Source organism: Zosterops lateralis, assembly GCF_965231275.1.
Source record: "Zosterops lateralis genome assembly, chromosome: Z".
NCBI lineage: Eukaryota > Metazoa > Chordata > Aves > Passeriformes > Zosteropidae > Zosterops > Zosterops lateralis.
Window position 1 is genome coordinate 21,308,942 of NC_139800.1, and position 23,072 is coordinate 21,332,013.

General features: G+C 55.3%; 2 protein-coding genes across 4 annotated transcripts in view; both read left to right on the top strand.

Moving 5' to 3' along the window:
- ATOSB (atos homolog B) overlaps window positions 1-14,726 on the top strand; it is a 38,923-nt gene extending 24,197 nt beyond the window's left edge. For both annotated transcript variants that reach the window (XM_083884080.1, XM_083884081.1), the window contains exons 2-10: window positions 5,254-5,346; window positions 5,947-6,148; window positions 7,720-9,000; window positions 10,587-10,645; window positions 10,950-11,046; window positions 11,449-11,607; window positions 11,959-12,027; window positions 12,475-12,680; window positions 12,981-14,726. In XM_083884080.1, the coding sequence (XP_083740206.1) occupies window positions 7,885-9,000; window positions 10,587-10,645; window positions 10,950-11,046; window positions 11,449-11,607; window positions 11,959-12,027; window positions 12,475-12,680; window positions 12,981-13,134 (1,860 nt within the window). In that variant the 5' untranslated portion in view covers window positions 5,254-5,346; window positions 5,947-6,148; window positions 7,720-7,884 and the 3' untranslated portion in view covers window positions 13,135-14,726. The remainder of the gene's footprint in view (window positions 1-5,253; window positions 5,347-5,946; window positions 6,149-7,719; window positions 9,001-10,586; window positions 10,646-10,949; window positions 11,047-11,448; window positions 11,608-11,958; window positions 12,028-12,474; window positions 12,681-12,980) is intronic.
- Window positions 14,727-15,027: 301 nt separating this feature from the next.
- STOML2 (stomatin like 2) lies at window positions 15,028-22,986 on the top strand. Of its 2 annotated transcripts, none has more exons than XM_083882796.1 (10): window positions 15,028-15,092; window positions 17,367-17,519; window positions 17,793-17,892; window positions 18,881-18,939; window positions 19,192-19,293; window positions 19,918-20,052; window positions 21,173-21,317; window positions 21,643-21,722; window positions 21,933-22,061; window positions 22,723-22,986. In XM_083882796.1, the coding sequence occupies exons 1-10, from the start codon at window positions 15,042-15,044 to the stop codon at window positions 22,852-22,854; spliced, it is 1,086 nt and encodes a 361-aa protein (XP_083738922.1). In that variant the 5' UTR covers window positions 15,028-15,041; the 3' UTR covers window positions 22,855-22,986. The 2 variants fall into 2 exon arrangements, with proteins under 2 accessions (XP_083738922.1, XP_083738923.1); XM_083882797.1 differs by lacking the exon at window positions 15,028-15,092 and adding an exon at window positions 15,296-15,349.
- The last annotated feature ends 86 nt before the right edge of the window (window positions 22,987-23,072 follow it).

Below are 23,072 nucleotides of genomic sequence, written 5' to 3' on the forward strand. Positions count from 1 at the left end.
CCACACCCAGGCAAGTGGGTGCCACCTTGGGCTAATAGGGGTGAATAGCTACGGTGGAACCTAGCAGCATCCTGCTGCCTCTGCAGGGATCCTCTTGGGCAGCGGAGAGTTTTCCCCACCCCCAGCTCTGCCGCTGCCTCTTTGTTTTCTGGCAGAAGTCTCTGTGCCTTTTCATTGCCGTTGAGGCGCCGAGCAGGAGCCTACATGTGCCGCGTGTGCGTCTCACCGGGAATGTGATGCGGGCTGGGAATCCTGCCGGGCCAGGCATCTCCCCTGCAGGGCAGCAGAGGCCAAACAGCAGCTTCAGGGGTCTCCTTCCTATGGACTGTTCCTCCGGTCGAGCAAGGCTTCGAGGCAGCTGGTCTCCCTCACAAAACCCTCTTTTGCATTGACAGCGCTTCTGCACCTTGCCACAAGTCGAGTAAGTTGGATGGGAAGGAGACGGTCCTCAGATGGGCACTCGGGCTCTCTGCTCTGGTCCCCCCCTCACTCCTACTGGGAAGGCACCTGAGATTAGAGCAGCACCAAAGGCTATGGGGCTGGATACAGCGGTGGCTGAGGATTGCTTGAGCTGCGCCTGCCTCTCCATGTATTTGATCTCTCGACTTCCAGCGGGGACTGAATTCCTGTGCTGGATTCTGGGCTCGGCTCTTGTGAAAGGATCCAATTATTTTAGAGCTTTGAGCATCTCCATTTGCTGCCCATATTTGCAGCGCGCTGGCTGGAATTCCAAGTGATTAACGTGGCTATGACATCCCTCCTAGGGGTGTTATCTTTGCTCGCTGTCCCCCACCGCCCCCCTCTTCCTCCTCCGGCAGCGAGCGAGCGAGACAGGCAGGCAGAGACAAAGGTCTGTCCTCAACCTGGGCTGTCCTCCCCGTAAGCTGGTGCTGCATGGGATTTCCCTGCCCTGCCTGCTGCAGTTTTCCTGGGCTCCCAGTCGAATACTGGAGCTGGGTGGCCGTGGGCTGTATCGTAAAGGTTTGAACCTGCTGGGCTGGGTGGGCAGGGAGTGCTGCTGGCCTTGGAGAGCTGCCTGATTGTCCTGCCGGATTTTAAGCTGCTTTTCATTCTTTGACTGCGCTTTCCTGGGAAGAGGGGCAGCCGTGCGTGGAGGGGAGGTTGGCAGGGAGGGGGTTGGACGTGGGGGAAAGCTTTGTACAGGTGGCTGTCGCGTAGTGGGATCTGCCTGCAGACCCTGTAAACCCCCCTTCCCAGCTGCAGGCTATTGTCAGCATCGCTGTCTGCAAGCCAGGCACCTGGGAAAGGTGTGCAGAGACGATCCGTACCAGGACGAGGGGCATCAGAGGGAGAAGGGGTAAGTCACTGGGCTGGGAGCTCTGCTCCGGCTCCCCCAGCTCCCAGGAGAGGTTCCATTGTGTTACCCTGACTCGGCTGAGCAGAAGGGCTCAGTCCCTGCGGCACCTGTGTGTGGTGCTAGGGCCGAGGAGGCACTGCATGTTGCTGGGCAGACCTCAGCCCTTGAGGAGGCTGCTGCAGTTTGGAGCCCCAGCAAGATGCACTGCAGAGAGGGCTGCTCTGTCCCTGGGGGCTTCTGCACCCTGTCAGTGCCGCCTCCCGTGGGATGGGAGGGAGCAGCAGCACCTCACAGATGCCGTGCTGTGAGCACAGGGGGTGTCAGGTCTCTCTCTGTAAAATCTGTGTCTGGTGGTTTCTAGGAGCTTGCACTCGTGACATGGGCAATACCTCTTGTCCCATCCTTCCTGTCTGGGCTCTGGCTTCCTCTCCATTCCTGGCAGGGTACCGAACGGGGCTCTGCAGGTGCATAAATCTGGCATGGCGAGAGGCCTCCTGAGGACCCCGAGAGCAGCACTTGCCCTTGCAGTAGAGCAGAGAAGCTCCCTCCCTCTGTATCCACTCACCCTCCCTCTCCTTCTTCCTCCGTCTTGTTTCCACCAAGTGTCAGCTCCTTCCTACCCAGCCTGGACTTCAGGATGGTGCCAGAGCCATGTCCAGTGGTCATTTTTTCCTTCAGGCACAGTTTCCTCCTCTAGCATCTCTCTAGTCAGCTTCTCCCTGGGATTGCCACCTCTGCTACAGTGGTGGAGGTAGTCCCCAACTTCACAGGTCTGTCTCTCTCCTGATGGTGAGATGCCCGATCTGTCAGACTGTGCAGGAACCCTTCTCTGGTGGCAGCATTGCTGTTAGTGCTGCCATCCTTTGGGGTTGTGACAGAAACTTTCTGCCTGCTGGCACTTCACATGCTCTGCTCTCAGCCTGTGCCAGGGAGCTCCTGGGTTTGTGCTCACACTGCTTAGATTTCCTTCCTTCTCCTTGGGTTCAGACAGGACAAATAGAGTTGCGATTTATCCTCCAGACAATCTGTTTCCAGCAGCTTCTGTTGCCTCTTCTCTGGCCTTGTATACTGCTTGTTCTGAGAATGATTATTTGCCCTCTTATAATGATGGCCCTTCTCCTTCTTGGCTGTGTGGTTCCTGCTTCACCCCCGGTGAGGCCACCAACGTCTCTCCACAGCACTTCCCAGGAGAGGAAGCAGGAGCAAAGAGGGCAACAAAAGCCACCTAGGGGTTGGTTTGGAGGGTTTTTTGTGGTCTAAATTGTGCAAAGACCTCTTTTGGCCCTGCCAGCCACCAGGCTGGTGCTCTGTCCCAGCCAGCAGTGGTCAGGTCAAAGCCTCTTGTCCACTGGCCATGTGTCCCTTTTGACTGGCTGGCATTACTGCTCTGGGAAGCCACTGGATCCCTCCTGGATGAGTGTGGCAACTTCAGGCACAGCTCTTACTGTCTTCCTTGCACTGGTTGTGTGCTACCAGCTCTGCTAGGCTGCAAAGGGCTCTGCCTCATGCCTCTCTGCTCCACACTCCTCTCTGGCTCACACTGCTTCCTCTCTGGCTGGCACAATACAGTTTGAGCAGCAACAGATCCTTTTGCAGGCTGCAGCCCGGAATGTGGTACCGCTGCTGCATTGCCTGGCCAGAGACCCATCCTCACCTGCCATCCTGCTCTGTTGCCTCCAGACTGAGATTACGGTCTGTTAATCCTGGTTTCCCCCTGGATGTGCTAATAGGAATGGAACCAGCAGGTAGGCCAAGCCCCTGACCCAACCCCACCAGGCCTGGCTGTGTTATTCCACGTCAGGCTCTGGTGGCTCGGTGTCCCCAAGGAACATAGCGTTTCTGCCCCGGTGCCTGGGACACGGTCCCTCTCTGCATGTCATTTGGCACTGGGTATTTCTTGGGTGTTGAAGCGTGGTGCCCTTCTCAAGGCAAAGAAATAGAGGAAAGCTGTGCCTGGCATAGCTCCAGATCCAGGTACTGGGAGATCTTGGCAAAAGCACAGGGCCCTGTCTGTTTTCTGAGCAATGAGGGGGCCTTGGCAGGAGCAGGGCAGAGAGTGGAAGAGCTCTGGTTGGGATTCCCTCAAGAGGCAAAGGTCTTTGAGCCCTCTCTCAGAGCACCAGCATGGACTGAAACACTGTCAAAAAGAAAAAAAAAAAAATCAACATCATGTGGCCTTAGGAGGGGCCAAACCCTTCATCTGGGCACATGGAGCCCCGTGTGCTGTGTCCGCAGGGATAGTACCTGTGCTGCTCAGCTGAGTTGGTGAAGCTCTGGGCCTGGCTCTGTCCCATCCATATGGCTAGAATTCAGGCTCTGGCAATGCCTGGCTCAAGGAGAAAAGTCAGAGGTGATCAGGTGCTTTCTCCCTATGCCTGCTTGGAATGCAGGAGGCCATGGTCCCAACTTTGCTGTTCTGCTCTGTGGACTCTCTTGGTGCTCTAAGAGTCTGAGCTCTACTGTGAGCTGGATGGGCTCTCAGCAGGGAGGAATTGCCCTGCAAAGCGCCTGGCGTTGCCAAGAGAACCTCACTGAGATACAGCCCCTTTCATCTTGAGGAGACTGAGAAGCAGAGCTATGCCCCAGCTGTTCCTCATCCCAGGCTGATGGGCATTCCTCCAGGAGGATGTTCAAGGAGATCTTAGGGTGTACTTGGAGACACTTTGAGTGATACTTTCCTGTCCCTACCATGGGGCCGGAATTTTCCAGCACAATGCTTCAAGTAACAGTATCTGGGATTGGCAAAAGGTGGTGCAGCCCCTTGTTCTAGCCATGTGTTCTAGTGGCTGGTGCTGGCAGCACCTGATGACTGGTGTTGAGAGCTCAGCTGGGATGAATTGGTGGTGCTAGCAGGTCAGCTTGTCCTTATATATCTATTCTCCTGAAAGGCAGCTGCTGCTGGGTAGAAAATGACTGTGACTTCAGAGGGATACAGGGAAGAGAATGAAAGGATGCGGGTGAAACTGTGTGTTTGTTCTGGCATTAATTCTTTCTACCACTGCATCAGGCTGATTCTTGCTGTTGGTTGCTGATTTTGCCTCCCAGGGTTGATAGTGCCACACAAGTCATAGTACAAGTCTCCTTCAGGGATGGAGGAGGGAAACAGCAACCTTCCAGGCAGGCAGAGCACAGCATGTTGCCACTTCAGCATTGGCCCACAACTGAGGGCGTTCACTTGCTTTCCTACCTGCTTTGGTGCAGGCCTCATGGGGTGAACTGGTCTTCACAAAAAGTTTTTGTTGAGGTTTTGGACCCATAGTTTGTTGTACTGCAGCACTGATCTGCCCTGCTGCAAGTGCTTTTTGGGTGCAGTTGTGTTGAATCTCAACAGATCCTGTTCTGGCTGGTTGCTGGCTGTGCCCTTCCCCAGAAGTGGTGGTGGCTTTTGAGCCGTCCGCTTCTCAGGGACTGGCCATGACAGCCTGTAATTACAAATCTTATTGGAAATGTAGTGAAAGAACAACCTGTTTTCTGGGACAGATGAGGTCAGGCAGCAAGCACAGCTGATGCTGGCTTCCCACGTGCATGTTGCAGTGATGCTGAATTTGCCAGACGAGAATGCCAAGAGGGGATTGCTCTTGAGTGTTGCTGCCTCTGAGCATCCATTTGGGGTTTTTGTTCATCTGCCTGGTCCTGTTGTTTCCAGCCTTCAGAGAAGTTCTCACTGCTGGCTTGGGGTGCCTTGACAGTGACTTCCTGCTGGATGGGTGCTACAGGGAGCCCCCACTTGAGGAATTCATGAGGAGGGAAGTGGGGAGGGTATGATCCCCATGGATAGGCATCATTTCCTTCTGGAGGTGCCTGGGCTGGTGAAGCCCATGAACTGCCTCTGCCACAGAGGTGCTGAGGATGAAGGTTCCCCAGGGTTGCACGCTCTGAAGGTGTTGCACCATGAGCTGCTGCTTCAGCTGACTCTTCTCCACGCCCTCTTCCAGGCATCAAAGCTGCAGTGCCGGTGGATTATGACCACAGGGGAGCTGTGTTGCATCTGCAAATCTCTGTTGTGCATCAAGGGCACATCTGAACAGGTGAGTGCTGTGCACATGAAAGGATTGCTGTCTTTGTGCTGGGGAAAACTGGTGGGGGGCCATCACAGCTCAGGGCTATCAAGCTCCTCATTTCTGCTTTCCCTGACAGGCATCTCTTATTGGAAGAGAACAATTCCAAGCTCTTCTCCTTATCTGTAGGGCCAGAAGGTGTCCTGTGCTGTGTGAGTGGAAGGGGGAGGAGGTGAACATGAGACCAGGAGCTAGCTGGAGGCCCAGAGGTTGCTGCAGTGTCTTGGAAAGCAAGGCATGAAATGGTCACCAGAAAGAAAGAGGATTCTGTTCATATGCACAGGGTTTCAAACAGGAAGGCATGCAAAAGGGATGTAAAATCAAGCCAGGTATTAGAGTTCACAGGTCAGCTTAAATTTTTTTGGAGTTTAAATGGAAATCAAAGTGTTAGCACTGCCTGAGGTAGCTGAGATGTATGTGGGCTTTGATTTGGGAGGCTGGGAAAGGCTGAGCCTAAACACTGCCTTCCCTGCCTGTGTAACCCTGCAGACAGGAAGCACCCTCCTGCCCTTCTCCCAGGAAGCATCTGAATCAGCCCAGCCCTGCATCTCCCCCTTTCCTTCCCCTCAGAGCCACTGTGGACACTGAAGAGCTGGAGAGGACGTTGCAGAGGTCTGGAGGCACACCGTGATGGTGGGAGCCATTCCACGGCAGCCACGCCGCTTCTGGGGGGTGCCTGACTGGCAGGTGTCCTCAGCTAATTGTGCCAACGACCGCCTGCTGCGGGGCAGGGAGGTTAATCTGGAGGAAAGCAGGGTCCTGCTGCAGAGGGGTAAGTGTGGGGGGCAGCCAGGACAGGCTGCAGTGTTGTGGGCTACACAGAGGGGTTGAGGTTGGCAGGGACGTCTGGAGGTTATCTGGACCAGCCCCACCTAGAGCCATTGCCCAGGACTTTGTCCTGATGACTTCTGGATATCTCCAAGGATGAAGATTCCACAACCTCTCTAGGTAACTGGTTATAGTGCTCAGACACAGTAAAACAAAATGGTGGTTTTTGATATTCAGAGGGAACCTCTTATCTATATATATATATATAGGTAAGATCTCACTGAGCCTTCCCTTCTCCTGTCTGAACAGTCCTAGCTCTCACAGCCTTTCCTCATAGGACAGATGCTCCATTCCCTTAATTTTTTTAGTGTCCCTTTTTTGCACTCTTCACCAGCACTGAGCAAGGAGGGGGGATCAGATTGCTCAACCTGCTGTTAATGCTGTGCCTATTGCACTGCTGTTTTTCTTTGCTGCAAGGGCACATTGCTGGTTCATGGTTAACTTGGCACCCACCAGGACCCCCAGGGCCTTTTCTGTTGTGCTGCTTTCTATCCAGTCAGTCCCCAACACGTGCATGGTTATACCTTTTATCACTCCTTTTAAACAGCCTCCCTAGTCTTGAGCACCTTGGCCTACCATTTTCCCATCCACATCCCAGCAGGGTCAAAATAGCACGTGCAGGCTCACTCTCCACATAGCCTTGGTCCACTTGGAGAACAAATTTCCCTGTGGTCTCTTGCCCCTAAGCTTTTGCTCCACAAGATCAGGCATAGGTGCAAAGACAGGCAAAAGGCAGAGCCGCAGGCACAGGCAGTTTGTCCTCAGTCTGCTGCTGACTTTTCCTGCATCTCCTCAGCTCTTGCAGCCATTTCAGTATTTTCCCTGTCTGAAACAGACCAACGTGTGGCCAGGATTCTCACAGCTCTCAAACTGGGCTGAAAATCAAAAGTGAAGCACCATGCTGCACAGAGAAGGGCAGGCCCTTGGAGCTGGAAGGAGTAGGTGGATGGTGACCCTGGTACTTCCTAGCTGGTTATTGGAGTGCTAGAGATGCCTGATCCAATCTGGCAGAAGTAACAGGGATGTTAGGCCAGGTTCCTATCCCTGCCGTGGGGTTAGCACTAGCCCTGCCTCATTCAGTGCGCGTGGCTGGGACAGGTTGTTTTGGCCAGCACTGGGAGATGTGGCTGCTGTTGCCCAAAGGGGTGATTAAAGGCCTGAGCCCCTGGGACTGGTCTGACCTGCCGGACTCCTCGAGTCCACAACAGCACAAGGGTGTCCCTAGCAGAGGGCAGGCATCTTCCTCCTTGCCTGTCCAGACTTGTCCACTTGAGTCTCCTGCCTGTCTGGAGACTTCTCTCCTTGCCTGATCCAGGAAGGAAGTACTGAACCTTCAGGTGGGAGATGCCTCAAGGTTTCCCAGAAAGCCACATTTTTCCTCTTCCTGTCTCTGGAGAGGGAGGTTCAAGTAGGCTGTGTGAGGAGTCATGTCCCAGTCGGTCCCTTGCAGCCTGAAGCCTGGATAAGGATGGAAATCCTGGGTTGATCCTCATCCTTCTGCTCTTATTTTTCCAGATGCTGTACTGCAGAGCGCCTCATAGTAGAGGGCTCACACAGAGAGCCTGAGTGAAAGGGGACCTGGCTACCACCCCCTGCCCTTGCACCCTGACCTGTGGCACTTTACAATCCCCCTCCTGCTGCTGCATGGGCTCTGCTCGGAGTCCCAGCAAGTGAGGCTCCATGCGGCACATCCACACAGAGACGTCTCTGCCCCCAGAGCGCAGCACAGACTCCAGCCTGTCCCGGCCCGGTGGGGAGACACCCTTGGAGCCTTCCTCACAGTGCTGCACGCACCGCAGCATCCTCATGGGCTACAATGAGACAGAGATCAAGCGCCAGAAGGTTTACCAGGTGTCCATCTTCTCCCATCTCTCCAGCTCCTCTGAGAGCACAGAGCAGCGGGCAGGCACCCGGCCAGCTGTGAAGAGGGGATACCCCGAGCAGCGAACTCTGGAGGGGGGGCGAGATCCCAAACGAACTCACTGGAGTGACAGAGGGCTGGATGGGGGCCCTGGGCAGGCTTCTCTGGATGATGATGATACTTTTGAAGATGGTCTGCTGGTGGAGGAGCTCTCCCTTTGCGGCTCTGCCCAGCACTTCTCCCATAGTGGGCTACGTGTGGTGGAGCACCGTTGTGAGGGCAGCCCTAGCCACAGCCCCAAGGCAAGCAGAGAGGATAAGTTGCAGGATGTCTCCTCCTCTTCCTCCTCCTCCTCCTCCTCTTCCTCCACCTCCTCTTCTTCCTCCTCCTCCTCCTGGCCCCAGCATATTGCTTGCAGTACTTTGCACATGAGAGACAGTTGCCCTGTCTCATCAGGGGATCAGCCCATAGACTATGGAGAGAATGGGGAGCCGGCAAGTGGCCACAATGTACTTCACCTTGAATTGCACAGTATTGCACAAACAACCCAGTTGGACCCTGGTGGGAAGAGAGAGAAGCCAGGGAGCAGCCCAGCTCACACCAGCAGGGCTAGCGGAGAAGCGGAAGGGACAGCAGTGGCCAATGGGTGCAGGGAGTCCCCAGTTCCGCAGACAGCGCTCAGCCCCGAGCCCAGCAACCTGAGCTCCCAGGAGATGACACCCTATGGGAGCAGCCAGCTCAGCAGCACCTGCCCAGCCAAAAGGAAGTTGCTGCCTGCTGGTGAGGTTATGGCTGACTCCTGCTCTGAGGATGAGAGCCTGTCCCCACCAGCAAGGAAGAAGAGGGTCCTGCCATGCCATCCTGTGCCCACAGCCTGCCGCAGCACTGATGCCAAGGGAGCTCCGTTCTGGAATCACTTGCTTCCTGCAGCCAAGGTGAGCATTGCTTATGTGGGGAAGCAGAGAATGACCTGGGGATGCTCAGAGTTCAGGAGTGTGCTTGTGGGCAGTGTGGTCCACTGTGGCACCATGCCCTGTCCTGTCCCTGAGCTGCAGTACTGGTGTGAGCAAGGCAGCAGCTGACAGTCAGCCCTGGCACACATGCTCTGTTTTAACCAGCTCTTGACATCTTGTAGTCACTGGATCCTCTGCATGCAACTAGCTTTGTCTCCTGGAGAGCCTTGATTGGACAGGAGACAATCTCCCCACGGCAGTGAGAGCTGGACATGTTATGAAGCCACATTTGGTGTCTGGTGGCTTCATGTTAAGCCATGATATTACCAGCAAGCTTGGGAAGAACAGCTGGCCTCTGCCTACCTGATGAGGAGGAGGCAGATGTGTGGGATGACTTGCACTCCTGGCCATGCTGTCCATTAGAGCAAGCATCCAGTGGCAGGTAGTGGGACTGGACGTGCTTTGACCAAAGAGCCCAGTATAGTGTGCAGAGATGCCACTGGCTTTTCTGCCATTTTGAGGTGCCTGTGCCATGTCCCAAGGTGTCACAAGCTCTCAGTAATTGGACAGACTTGTGAGGTTTGCAGCCCCCCTAGCAGCTCAGGAACTGCCTGAAATTCCTCCTTTCTTACCCTGCCCTTCTTATCAGCCCTCTTCCCTCACCCTGTCCTGTCATTTGAAGCTGCAGCAGGCTCAGGCCAGACCTGGCACCTTCTTTTTCTCTGGGGCATCCCATGGTGTGGGGACCCACAGGAACTGATGTCAGAGCTACCCTGGCTTCTTGCTGCTTGGGGCTGGGACACACCATCCATGGCACACAGCTCTATCCCTACCTGCCCTTTTTGTGACTCTCCCCCAGCCCAGCTGCCCCAGCACTGTCCTTGCAGAGTGAAGCCCTCCAGCAGCTTCCCTGGGTTTTCCCACCCAGCCAGCTCCATCATCCCTTTGTGTTGTGCTGCCCTTTGTGTGGCTTCCAGAAGGGAAAGCCCCTGTAAAAGGGACATCTTTAAAAGGAGCCTGCAGTGTGACTGTGGCTTTAACCCCCCCACCCCACAGCTGTAGGATCCTAGCTGTGGGTAGGGGTGTGCAACGCATTTCTCTGCCTGATGGCACTGCTGAGGACTTTGTATGAATCACCAGGGAACAGAACTTTTCCAAGGCTGGTTGGGGAGTGTCCTTGTAGGTGTCACCAGTCTCTGGGAGGTGCAAGGCGGTGTCTTGGATGGCTCTGTCTACAGGTGTCTTGTCACTGGGGCTGCTCCTGAGACCTGCTTTGTAAAGAGGGAGCAATGTGTTGTACCCTTGGGTACCAACACTCTCATCCCCAGCTGAGCCACTTTGGGGTTTGGGCAGCCCCATGTCCCCACCAGAAGACACCCCAGTTCTTGTGCTGCCCTGTTGGCCACACCTGCAGAGGCTGCTGATGGCTGCCCAAGGACAGGAGCCTGTTCCATCTGCTGGGACCCACATGGGAATATGGGGCAGGGCAAGGGGCGATGGCATCTCCCAGGGGTGCATGGGCCCTGGTTGCTGCCCTAACATGGCTCTCCATTTCGTGTTCCCTCCAGAGCTCTTCAGATTGCACTGCGGTTGGGAGGAGGCTGAAGAGTGGGCTGCGCCTCAAATCGTGAGTGTCCTGGCAGCCCTGTGGGATGGACATGGGGGCTCAGGGTGCCTGCCCACCTCAGTACCCTGCAGCCCCATGGGAGGTTCAGGTTGGGTTGAGTCCTCTTCCTTGCCCTGGCCCAGGTATTTCCCTTCCACAAGACCACAAACTGTGTAGGGGTGTTTTCTTCTTCCTCTGGGATATAGCAAAATGGGTTTATCCTCTAGCAAATGTACGGGGGACCTGGAGAGGGATCCACATTCCCAGGGACACGAACAGTGCTGTGTCCTCTTCAGTCCAACCAATCTTCTCTCCTCACTCCAAGGCGACATCTCCGAACCACCCTCCGGAGGGGCACCAGGTCCCCCACAGCACCCTGGGCCACCACCACTGTCAGCCATGCTCTGCTGGGCAACTTTGAGGTAACAGTGCCCATCTGTAGGGGGAGGTGGGTCCTGGGGGCTCCACACAGGACTAGCAATGAGCTTGAGAGGCTGAACCTGATGGGAACCCTGGTGGGGTTGGGCTGATTGTTCCCAAAAGGCCTGGCCTACAGTGGTCACCACACAGCCATGGCTCAGCTAGCAGATCCTTGAATGGAACATGCTGAGATAGGTACTGTGAGGCTTAGCTGTGGCATTCTCACTGCTTCTCCCCATTAGATGGTTGGTGTTATCCTAGCAGTTCGGGCTGGGTCTGTCTCTGGGCACACAAGGGCAAGCAGTCGCTTGGGTGCAGTGAACATGGGGATGACTTCACCTGGAGCATTGAGGCAGGGGTAGGGCTGGTGTTTGAGATTCCCTAACGCTTCCCTCCCTTCTCAGGAGTCCATCCTGAAGGGGTGCTTTGCACCATCGGGAAGGATCGAGGGTTTCACGGCAGAGATCGGTGCCAGTGGCTCCTACTGTCCCCAGCATGTCACCCTGCCTGTCGACGTCACCTACTTCGACATCTCTGAACACAGTGCACCCTCGCCTTTCCTGGTACATGGATGTGGGGGAGCTGTGGGGGGCTGTGCACTGGCGCCCTGGGGCAGCCCTCACTGTAGAGGGTGGCTGAAGCAACCACTGCTTGTGGAGTTGCCTGCCTGTGCCAGGAGCAGTCTTTAACCTGAAAAAGCAAAAAAGGGAAAGAAGAGGCCCTACTGCTTCATAGTTGTCACTGTTATCACTTCTCTTGTTGCTGCTCCTGGTTTGGAGAGGGGCTGAGCTGGGGGTCTTCTTGCTCACTTGTGTCAAATGTTCCCAGTGAGGGAGTCTCAGACCCATACTGGTTCCCAGCTGGGCTCTCCCTATGCTTTTGCCCTCTCTCACATGCTGTTTATTTTGCCCCAGGGAGTGATTGACTTGGAGGCCTTGGGAAAGAAGGGTTACAGTGTCCCCAAAGCTGGAACCATCCAAGTGGTGAGTCATTCCCTGGCCTGCAGTTGCACTGTGGGGGTGGGGCTGGTTGGGCTCTGATTGCCCTGTTTGGGTGGGGTATGCTCCATGAAGTTGTTAGGCAGGGCAGCAGCTGGAAGGGGTGTCTTCTGCAGAGAGATTACATGGCCACCAAGACAGCATAGCAGAGGGGGTGCCGTCAGGGAGACAAGGTGATGGGAGAATCAGAGAAGGAAGAGGTGGATGAGGGTTTTGGTAGGGAAGTGTGTACTTGGAGTGGGAATGGGATGTGATGGAAGAGGAGCACATGTGTGCAGGTGGGTGGAAAGGACTGACCTATGACACTCAGGCTAAGCCCTCTAGGACTGGTGTGGGGCTTTCTGGATCCCTGGTCCAGCAGCTTCTGCTCCCAGACGCTCCATCTCTGTCCTGCATCCTTCCCAGTCTCACCCCTTACCTGTCTGCCCCCAGACCTTATTTAACCCCAACAAGACTGTCGTGAAGATGTTCTTGGTGACATACGACTTCCAGGACATGCCGGCCAACCACATGACCTTCCTACGCCATCGCATCTTCCTGGTGCCCGTGGGGGAGGAGGAGGGGTCCACAGTGGCCCCCAGTGACCCACTGGGCACCAGCCCACCCCGCAGGGTCCTCTGCTATCTGATGCATCTAAGGTAAAGCATGCCAGAAGGATGGGCACCTGCCACAAGGTCACCCCTGGGCTCCTCTCTGACATGTCCTAAGCCTGCAAGACGGGAGGACAGACTGGGGAGGAGCAGGGACCAGCTGCTCCTTTGGGGGGGTTGGAGCTGCCACCCTGCCTGAAGGCAGCTGTCTCTGTCCCTCTGAAGGCACCAGAGGGTGGTCACCTTGACCAGGGGCCACAGTAGTCAAGGGGGTTGTGCCCTCGCTGAGGATGCCGTGCCCTTGCCTAGAGAGCCTGAAGTCCCTCTGCCCTGCTCATCTCCACACAGGTTTCACAGCTCCAAGTCGGGGAAGATCTACCTTCATGACGACATTCGGCTGCTTTTCTCCCGCAAGTCGATTGAGGTGGATTCGGGGATCCCCTACGAACTGAAATCCTTCACAGAGATGCCGCGGAACCCCTGCTACTCACCCCGAGCCTGACCTTCTTCACCTCCCACCAGGGCCACTGGGGAGCCTCCAACCCAGCACTTTGGGGATAGAGACGAGTAAAGGGCCACCAAGCACTGCTTTGAGATATCACCCATCCTCCTGACCAGCACAGACACCACGCTCTGCAGCAGGGCTGAGATCACCCAGGGGGCTTCACCAAGAGGGGCAGGGGCTGAGGAGCAGCCCTGGCACTCCAGGGACATGCTCAAGCCTTCTGCTGGCACTGCTTCCAGCTTGGAGACTTGACTGTGGCTGAGGTGGGTGGGTGTGGAGTGAAGAGTTGGACTGGAGCTGTAAGACCACCCACACTGGCCCCGCATCTGGGAGCAAAAAGTGTGGAAGAGTTTGTATTTATTAGTATTTATTGTTGCTGGGATCAGAGGATCAGAGATGCTGTGCTTGTTCTTCCCCCCAGCCCTGCTTGCACCAGGCTGCCCATGTTTGGGCAGGGCTGTGGGGACTGTGAGGATGACTAGGAACAGGGGTGCCTCAGCCCATGGAAAGGAAAGTGATCCAGTGCTCACACAGGGTGCAGGTCAGAAGCGTGTTAAAAGCCCTGTGACAGGCTGAGCCTCTCTGGCACCAGCTTTTGCAGGGCCAGCTGTCAGGGTCCATGACAGACTCTGACACCAGCCCAACTCCAAGCAGCCTGGTGAGGCCTGCACTTACCTTCTGAGTCTTTTAGGGCAAGCCAGACCCCAGGAGGCCTGTGGCTATCAAAGAGGTGACCACTGCCAGGTTCCTGAAGGTAAGAGACACAGCTGCCACGTGGATGGGGACCTGGGGCTCTTTGCAGGAATATGGGGATAGCCCTCTGGGCAAGAGCCTCCAGAGCACGTGAGCTGTGGATCTGAGAAGATTGCCAAAAAAAAAAAAAAAAAGGAACCTTGCAGTGTCTGTGTGTGTGGGGTGAATCCCATGCAGGAGGCAGCTTTGGGCAGGGGTCTGCCAGCAGCATGATCGGGGCTGGAGGATGGTCAGGAGCCCCAGCTTAGTCCCTGGGAAGCAACAGAGGACATCAAACTCTGGGAGCTGGGCTGGATTCTCAAGAGTATCTCGCTTGGGGCAGTCAGAGGGGCAGGGCTGAGGGTAAAACAATCTTGCACATTCCCTCTCTCTGTGGCCCCTCTGCCCTCTGAGGGTCTCGGCAAGGCTCCCCCTGCCATCTCAGGCTGTGGGATCTTCACCCCTCCGTTGGAGAGAACAAGAGGGGACAGGCCCGACCCCATCAACTCCCAGCCCTGGGTCTGAGACCAGCGCAGGGGGCTCAGTGTGGGGATGGGCCAGGACTGGGGGGAGGCGTAGGCGAGGCCCTGCTCTGCCCTTCCCGAGGGCGGTCGAGGGGCTCCGGCCCTGCTGCTGTGGAGTTAGGAAGCCTGAACGTGCCCATATATTCACACTGGGGGTCTGAATCCCCCAAACATGGGCTTTGAAACCACCTCCGACCGAGAGTTGCTCCCCCCAGCGCGGGGCCCTGAAAGCCCCAAGCCGTGGATCCGAACCGTCCCCAGGCGGGGCTCTGAACCCCTCAGACACCGGGGCCGCTCCGCCCCCTGCCCGGGCCAGCGGGTCTCGGGGGCCGCCATGACACCGTAGTCCCTCTCCGCCCCAGGTCACCGGGGCTGCCCCTCTCGCCGTTGCCCTGCGAAGGTCGTGCCGGTACTTTTCGTGTTCGTTTCTAATTTAATAAACGTCCGTTGGAGCTCCAGAATGAGACCGGCGCTGCCTCGCCCGAGGGGGGCGGTGCAGAATCGCGGGCGGAGGGGCGGGCGGAACTAGGGGTCGCGGCCGGAGAAGCTGGAAGGACCGATCCGGGCGGCGCACCCGGAAGCGGCGCGGCGCAGGGGCCTTCCGGGAGTGCGGGAGCGGCGGCGGCGGCGGGGCGGGCGGAGGGGGCGATGCTGTCGCGGGCGGGGATCCGGGCCCGGCCCGGCCTCGGGCTGCTGCAGGTGCGGGAAATAAAGGCGGGTGGGGAGGGAACGGGGGGAACTCAGGGATTACCCACGTGGGGAAGGCCCGGGTAGTGGATGCTAGGGGGACCGGGAGAAGAGGTCTGGGCTGGGGACACCGGGATGCGGGGGGTGGTGTTGGGGGTCTGGGAAGTGTTGGGAGGGAACTGGGCAGAGATGGCGTAAAGCCGTGTTGGGGTGACCCAGAGCGCGGACAGGCGTGGGAATCGGAGTGGTTTCGAGGATCCAAGGAAGAGGTGAGGGGGAGTTGGGCAGGGATGGGGGTACGGGGCGGGGAGTTAGAGCGGGCTGTGGACAAATGGGTATCGGAGAGTTGCGGAGATAGGGGCGGTCTGTGGTGTTTGGGCTCCAGGAAAATGCTGGCGTGCTGATGAGGCGCTGGGAAGGAATAGGGTTTTGAGGACACGGCGAGGTGAAAAGGATAAATGGGTACGAGGGGACTGAGTGAGAGTGGGTGAGGTGGTGTTTGGGGTCCGCTGAAGGGCTGGCGGGGTGGGGAAAGGAGTGCGTGCGGTGGGGCGTCCAGTGGACAGACTGCATGGGTTATGGGGGATTGAGCAGGAGCAGTGGCGAGGCAATGGGGCGGTGTTGGTCCGGGGAAAGCCGGGCAGGGATAGATCTGAAGGGCGGGCGGTGGTGTAGAGAATAGACAGGTATGGAGAAGCTGAAGAGGGCGGTCCGTGGGGGAATGTTTGGGCCTGAGAAGAGCTGGGATGGACTGGGATAGGGGAGTGGTGTAGAGCACAAATGAGTTAGGTAACTGAAGAGGTAGGGTTCAGTGGGATGGTGCTTTTGAGGGTTTGGGGGACACCGTGCATGGGGAGGAGCTGGGCAGGGAAGGAGGTGTGAGGAGGAGGGGTGCAGAGGACATGTGAGGGTACGAGTGGGACTGAAAGAGAGCGATCTTTGGTGGGGGGGAGTGTTGGGAAGTGCTGGGATAGTGGTGGTGAGCTGGGCAGGGATTGGGATACAGAGGGGAATTGCAGAGGCTGTGGACAAATGGGAGGGCCAGTGGGGGTGACTAAACATGGGAAGTGGTGAGGCGAGGCTAGGTTGTTGTAGGAGAAATGGATGTGTGAGGCTGTGGAGGTGTGAACTGGGCTGGGCTGTGGGGAGGTTGTGGGAAGCTGTGTGGGGAGGAGGGTGGGGGGAATGCCTGGACAAAACAGCTCTTTGTGGGAAGCCCTGGCAGCAGCCAGAACCAGGGGGGGACAGATTGTTGAAAAGGGGTGGCTGTAGCACCACGTGGCTACAGTGATCAGTGCGTCCAGGGAGGTACAGCTGCCGGCAGGGAAACAGATGAAACAAGTCTCTGTTTTGTTAAGCACGAGAGTCCATTTTATTTCCACCTCCCCAAGCTGGGGAGGGAGGCAAAGAGTGGCCGCAGGGGCAGGGTGGTGGGGTTTTATGGGGTATTGCAGGGGAAGGGTCTAGGGTTTGGGTCAAGGGAGAACATAACACGAGGAGACTAAGATCAGATTTCAGCCTCCCCAAAATGGGAGGATTCCACAAGGGAGAGGACTGGGGTGAGTGGGCTTGCACAAGTTGTAGGGGCTGAGTCGGGCAGAAGAGACCCACATGCACACATCTTCATTGCCCATACGGTGGCAGGGAGGCTTTATTCCCTGCTACAAGGGTGGATGTGAGAGGAGTGGAGATGTGCAGAAAACTCTGGCATGGGAGTGAGCCCCCTGCAGCAGTGGAGAAGACTGTCCCTGGTGCCCAGGCCTCATCCCTGTGGGAACACCCTTACAGCACAGGCTTGGAGTACACTTGGAGTTTTCCCATGTCTGCAGCAGCCAGAAGCAAAGTTCTGCTACCTAGTTGCTTCTTTTCCGTAGCAGAGCTGTCAGCAACTGCAAGCTCTCTTTTGCAGAGAGAAGCAACTCTGCACACAGAGCTTGTGGCCTCGGAGGGGGGGTTCTGTAGCTTTGCTTGGAGCAGGAGCCTTGTGTGTTTTCTGTGCTCTCCAAGTGAAAAGAAGCTCGTGGAGCACCGGTCATGCCTCTCCCAGCCCTGTAACACTTGGAGTTTTCCCATGTCTGCAACAGCCAGAAGCAAGGCCCTGCTGCCTGCTTGCTTCTTTTCCATGGCAGAGCTGTCAGCAACTCTGTCAGTGTTTTTTTAACACTTGTCCTGGGCATTGTTTCCTCCCTGTCTCCTGCTCGTGATCCCAGGTGCAGTAACAGGTGTAGAAATGGGCTCTGAGGTGCCAGCAGCTGGTCTCAACCCTGCTCCATCTCCTTCCCCCAGCACTCCCAGCAGCTGAAGCGTGCGGCACGGCTGGCCCCAGCTCCATGCCGCTGGAACTCCGGGCTGCCCATGAACATCGGGGTGCTCTTTGTGCCGCAGCAGGAGGCCTGGGTGGTGGAGAGGATGGGCAAGTTCCACCGAATCCTTGAGCCTGTAAGGAGCAGCTTTTCTCCCCTTCTGGATTCAGCAGGTTCCTAAAGCTGTAGCGAGGCGCGTCCTTTGCAGGATCCGAGAGGGGTGGTGGGCCTAGTTTCCCAGGCTGAAATCCTTTTGGCTACCTGTGGACTAATTTTCCTTGGTGGGGTGTTAAAAGCACTGATTAATTGAAATTTCCTGTGTGTAAAACATGTTCACATTGTGTGGTGTGGGCTTTGTTTGCATGACTCTCTCTAGTCTATCAGCCATCTAATCCCACCCTTTTCCCAGGGTTTGAATTTCCTCATCCCTCTCCTGGATCGGATTCGTTATGTCCAGAGTCTCAAAGAAATCGTCATTAACGTCCCAGAGCAGTCAGCTGTCACACTGGGTGAGGAACAGCTTCCGTGTCCTGCCCCTTTCCTTCTGCTGCATCTGGGGTGAGCAAGGGACGATGTGAGGATGAGTGGAATTGTCCCAAGCTCCTGCACGCAGCCCTGTGCCCTGGTACTCAGGCTTGGTGATAAAATCACAAGATCACTAAATTGTTTGGGTTAGAAAGAACCCTAAAGTTCATCTTGTTCTAACCACCCTACAATGGTCAAGGGGACATGTTCCACTCAGCTGGGTTGCTCAAAGGTGTGTCCAGCCTGATCTTGAACACATCCAAGGACAGGGCATCCAAAGCTTCTCTCAGCAACTTACTTCAGTGCATCACCACCCTCACAGTAAAGAACTTCTTCCTAACTTCCAATCTAAGCCTGTTCTCCTGTCCTCCATCAGCTTAAGGCTGATGGCCCATCCCCCCATGTCTATGTGAAAAGTCCCTCTCCAGCTCTCTTTAGGAACTAGAAAGCTGTTGCTGTGAGTGGGGGCACCCCAGGAGGTTCCAGCTGCTCTGTTTGGGCTGCAGCTGCCCCTTCTTGCTGAGTTGAATGCACCTGGCCAGAAATAAAATTTTAACGTGGTTTCCTTTATTGAACCACAAAAAAAAATTCTGTTTCTGTAAAAAAACATTTTAGAACAGGTTAATGGATATAATGTTTATGGACAGCTTTGTTACATTCTAGTTTTAACTGGTTTGTTTTGGCTTTTTCCTCCTTAAATCTTTATTTATGAGAGCTACAGTGTGAAATGCTTCTGTGTGGAAAATCAAAACCTTTTGCGTATTAAAACATCACAGTGTTGTCCAGGGAGTGTAAGGTCCTTTTACAAAGCATTTAGATAAGAAGATCTATTTCAGCCAGTCCTCTTCTGTGCCATGCTGCTATGCCAGGGTGAAAAAGGATGAGCCTTCCCAGCTGTGCTGTGGAAGAGGGGGTTTCCCTGTTTTGTTTGTGCTGCTTCAGTAAACAAGGTCTGTTGTTCTCTCCTGGCAGATAATGTCACCCTACAGATCGATGGTGTGCTCTACTTGCGGGTTATGGATCCCTACAAGGTACCATCCCTGCTCCATGGGCACCTTTCTCCTGTCTCTGCCCATTCCCTGCTCCCCAAAATCTGTGCTCCAGCCTCTGTGTCTTGCCTGGCAGATGGGCTGGGCACTCTGACTTCTCCCAAGGCTCCAGACTTTGCATTTTCAAGCAGGAGTGTCTGGCAGATTTCTTGTTTTAGCACTCTGTCTCTCCTGACTTGTTCAGGTTCCCTCTTGACATCCCTGTCCACTCTGTTTTGTGCTTCTGCCCTTCAGGCCAGCTATGGAGTGGAAGATCCTGAGTATGCAGTGACCCAGCTGGCCCAGACCACCATGAGATCTGAACTTGGCAAACTTTCCCTGGACAGAGTCTTCCGGGTGAGCTGGGGAGGTGGATTAAGGAGCTAGCAGTGTCTCCCAAAATCCCAGGACAGCCTGCATGGCCAGGCTGATATGCTTAACAGCAAAATGCCCTTTGCTTATGGCTTATGGCTTCTGTTTCAGTTGACCTATTGGTGAATCCTTGGAGATGAGTCTTGTTTCAGTTGTTTTTTTAACAGGAGTTATTTTTTTGCCCTGCCCTGCATTATTTGGAGGAGGTGATGGGTGGCATGTGCCCAGACCCTGCTGGTCCAGCTGCCTTTCTTGAGTTAGTGACTCTTTGCTCAGCCCCAGTGATGAATATCCCTGACCTGGGTCATAGGGTACTGTAATCCTTGTGCTGCATTTGCTGGGAAGAAACCGGAATTGCTGGCATTCTCTTGTATCCAGATGTATGCCAGATGTTGTATCCCAGCAGCTTCAGTGTGAGGCACTGCCCTCCCTAGGAGATTGTGACCCCTTCAAGGGCTGCAGGAAGCACCTGACCCTGCCTGAAACCTGTGGAGATGTTTTTTTCTGCCAGACCTTGACCTGTGAGGGAGGTGTCTGTTTCCTTCCTGATACCTCTCTCGTGCTAAGCCCCTCTTCTCTGCTCTCTGCCATTTCTTCTGTGCTTCCCAGGAGCGGGAGTCCCTCAATGCCAGCATCGTGGATGCCATCAACCAGGCATCAGACTGCTGGGGTATCCGGTGTCTGCGCTACGAGATCAAGGACATCCATGTGCCCCCACGTGTGAAGGAATCCATGCAGATGCAGGTGAGGCTCTCTGGGAAGGAAGTGTGGAACAAGAGGGAAGCCTCCTCTTCCACACTGCATTACAGAATCACAGAATCAATAAGGTTGGAAGACCTTAAGATCATCAAGTCCAACCTATGACCAAACACTACCTTGTCATCCAGACCATGGCACCAAGTGCCGTGTCCAGTCTTTGCTTAAAGATCTCCACACTGTCTGCCTCTCTGGTAGCCCATTCCACTGTCTAATCACCCTTTCTGTGAAGATATCCTTCTTAATGACCAACCTAAACCTCCCCTGGTGTTGCTTAAGACTATGTCCTCTCATCCTGTTGCTGACTACCTGGGAGAAGAGGCCAACCCCTGTGTCACTGCTACCTCCTTTCAGGTAGTTGTAAAGAGTGATAAGGTCTCCTCACAAGACCTTTCTCCTCTTGTCCAGACTAAACCCCAGCTCTCTCATGGGCTCTTCATCAAACTTGTGCTCCAGATCTTCCCCAGTTCCCTTGCTCTTCTCTGGACACTCCAGCACCTCAATGTCCCTTTTGAACTGAAGTGCCCAGGACTGGACACAGGACTCAAAGCGTGGCCTTGCCAGTGCTGAGTAGAAGGGGATAATCACTTCCCTAGTTCTGCTGGCCACACTATTGCTGATACAGGCTATGGTTCATTATTGTTAGCTGTCCAGAGCTGGCAGCATCCACTCCTTGCCTCAGGAGGACACTTTGGCTGCAGACAGAGCTACTGAATAAGTAACTCCTGTCATAATTTTTGCAGTGGTGGCCCCTGCCTACAACATACAAGCCCTGCCAGCTCCCTTTAAAATCTCTACTGGGTTTTGGGGGGAAGCAAATCTCAGAGCTTAATGTCTCTCCTTGAGAAAAGCTGGACACCAAATATCTGGCTGGAAGAGGAGGAGGGGGAAGCAGCTGTCCACGTTGCTGGGGACAGGACTGAGGAGGGCTGTGTGGCATGAGGAGCAGAACCAGCCCTTGCTGAGATCACACAGTATTGTGTAGCTGTATTTTCATGCTTTGCTAAGCCGTGCTTCCCCCAGCAGAACAGAGGAGTGTGTCCTCACCCCATAGATGAGATTTCCCCAGCACAGCCATGGCAGGCTGGTGTCTGACCTGTGTTTGCAGGTGGAGGCAGAGCGACGGAAGCGGGCAACAGTGCTGGAGTCAGAGGGGACAAGGGAGTCAGCTATCAACGTGGCTGAAGGCCAGAAGCAGGCCCAGATCTTGGCATCTGAAGCTGAGAAGGCCGAACAAATCAACAAAGCTGCTGGTAATGCCTGGGGCTAAAACATGGGGTTCTGTAACTCTCTGGACTGAAGGGTGGTGCTGCAGGGGAGAGACAGCATCACTGTGAGCCAGGCTTCCTCAGCCACTCTGATCCTTCTGTGCTGGTGCCTCAGGCTGAGCTCCAGTTGATGTTGCTGCCCTGCCCCAGCCTCCTGGCAGCAGGAGGCGTGTGATAGTGTTACTATGGGGGAATAGACCACCATGCATGCATGAAATTGTCTTGATTCACTCCCTGAAATGCTCAGGATTCAGTCCTTGCAAGTACTTTGTCATGATTCTGATGCACACCTTGCTGTGGTTCATTGCAGGGGAAGCCAACGCCATGCTGGTCAAGGCCAGGGCCAAGGCAGAGGCAATTCAGCTCCTGGCAGCTGCTCTGGCACAGCAGGTGAGTGATAGCTACCTGGAGCAGCCACTGCTTTGTGCTGCCACCGGGGGAGGTGAAGCTGTGGGAAGGGTGGCACCTGGCTTTCTTCTGGACACTCCCTGGCACCTTCAGCAGCAGCAGGGAGTGAGGATCTTTGCTGGACTGGGGTGGGCTGGGGATACAGGCAGGGATGAACCGTTGGTGGCACTTGACTTGTCCCTCTATCCCCAGCACGGCAATGCTGCTGCCTCCCTGTCTGTGGCAGAGCAGTACGTGAACGCTTTCTCCAAGATTGCCAAAGACTCCAACACCGTTCTGCTGCCCGCCAACACCGGCGATGTCACCAACATGGTCGCACAGGTCAGTGTAGCCCTGTGTGTCCTGGGCTCCATCCAGAGCCCCATGGCCAGCAGGTCAAGAGCACCTGGAGCTCGGCATCCAGCTCTGAGATCTCAGCACGGGAAGGAGAGGGACCTGCTGGAGTGATCCCAGAAGAGGACACCAAGATGATCAGAGGGATGGAGCACCTCTCCTATGAGGAAGGGCTGAGAGAATTTGGATTGTTCAGCCTGGAGAAGAAAAGGCTCCAGAGAGACATTGTAGCACTTCCCTGTACCTAAAAGGGACTTACAAGGAAGATGGAGAGATACTTTACAAGGGCATATCATGATAGGATGAGGAAGAATGGCTTTAAACTGATTGAGTAGGTTGAGATTAGATGAAGTTTTTTCCTATGAGGATGGTGAGGCACTGGAACAGGTTGCACAGAGAAGCTGTGGATGCCCCAACCTGGGAGGTGTTCAAGTCAGGTTGAATGGGGCTCTGAGCAACCTAGTCTGGTACAGGGTGTTCCTGCTATGGTGAGAGGTTAGAAAAAAGAGGATCTTTAAGCTCCCTTCCAACCCAAGCCATTTTTGCTCTCACCGAAGTGAGTCTTGCGCCGGGGAGGTGAAGAGGGCGTTATGATGGGGCCTGGCTCTCTCCTCTCCTTCCCTTCTTCTCACTGTCTTGTTCCTTCCAGGCCCTGGGGATTTACACCACGCTGACCAAGCCACAAGCTGTGAAGACCCAAGATGAGATGCCCCCAGCCCATGAGGACTCCCACTCTTCTGCCACGGAGGTGCTGAAGGCAGAACAGGGCAGCTCCAGCTAACAGGGCTGGAAGGATCCCATACCCTCTCCCAAAGCCTGCCAGCAGTCCTGTTCTGCTGCAGGCAATCGCTCTTGTTCCCTTAGTCCCTATTTTGTATTGGATTTAAATCATGTAATAAATGGTAACAGTGCTGCTGCAGCACGCTCCCTTGTGCTTGGGTGCCTGACCCCAGCATTTGATGCCTAAGGGGGATCATCGCTCCTCAAAAGGCTCTTGGT

Coding starts and splice junctions, on each gene's coding strand:
- STOML2 (XM_083882796.1), top strand. CDS start 15,042: ATGCTGTCGCGGGCGGGGATCCGGGCCCGGCCCGGCCTCGGGCTGCTG. Junction 17,520..17,792: donor TCCACCGAATCCTTGAGCCT/GTAAGGAGCAGC, acceptor CCCTTTTCCCAG/GGTTTGAATTTCCTCATCCC. Junction 17,893..18,880: donor GCAGTCAGCTGTCACACTGG/GTGAGGAACAGC, acceptor CTCTCCTGGCAG/ATAATGTCACCCTACAGATC.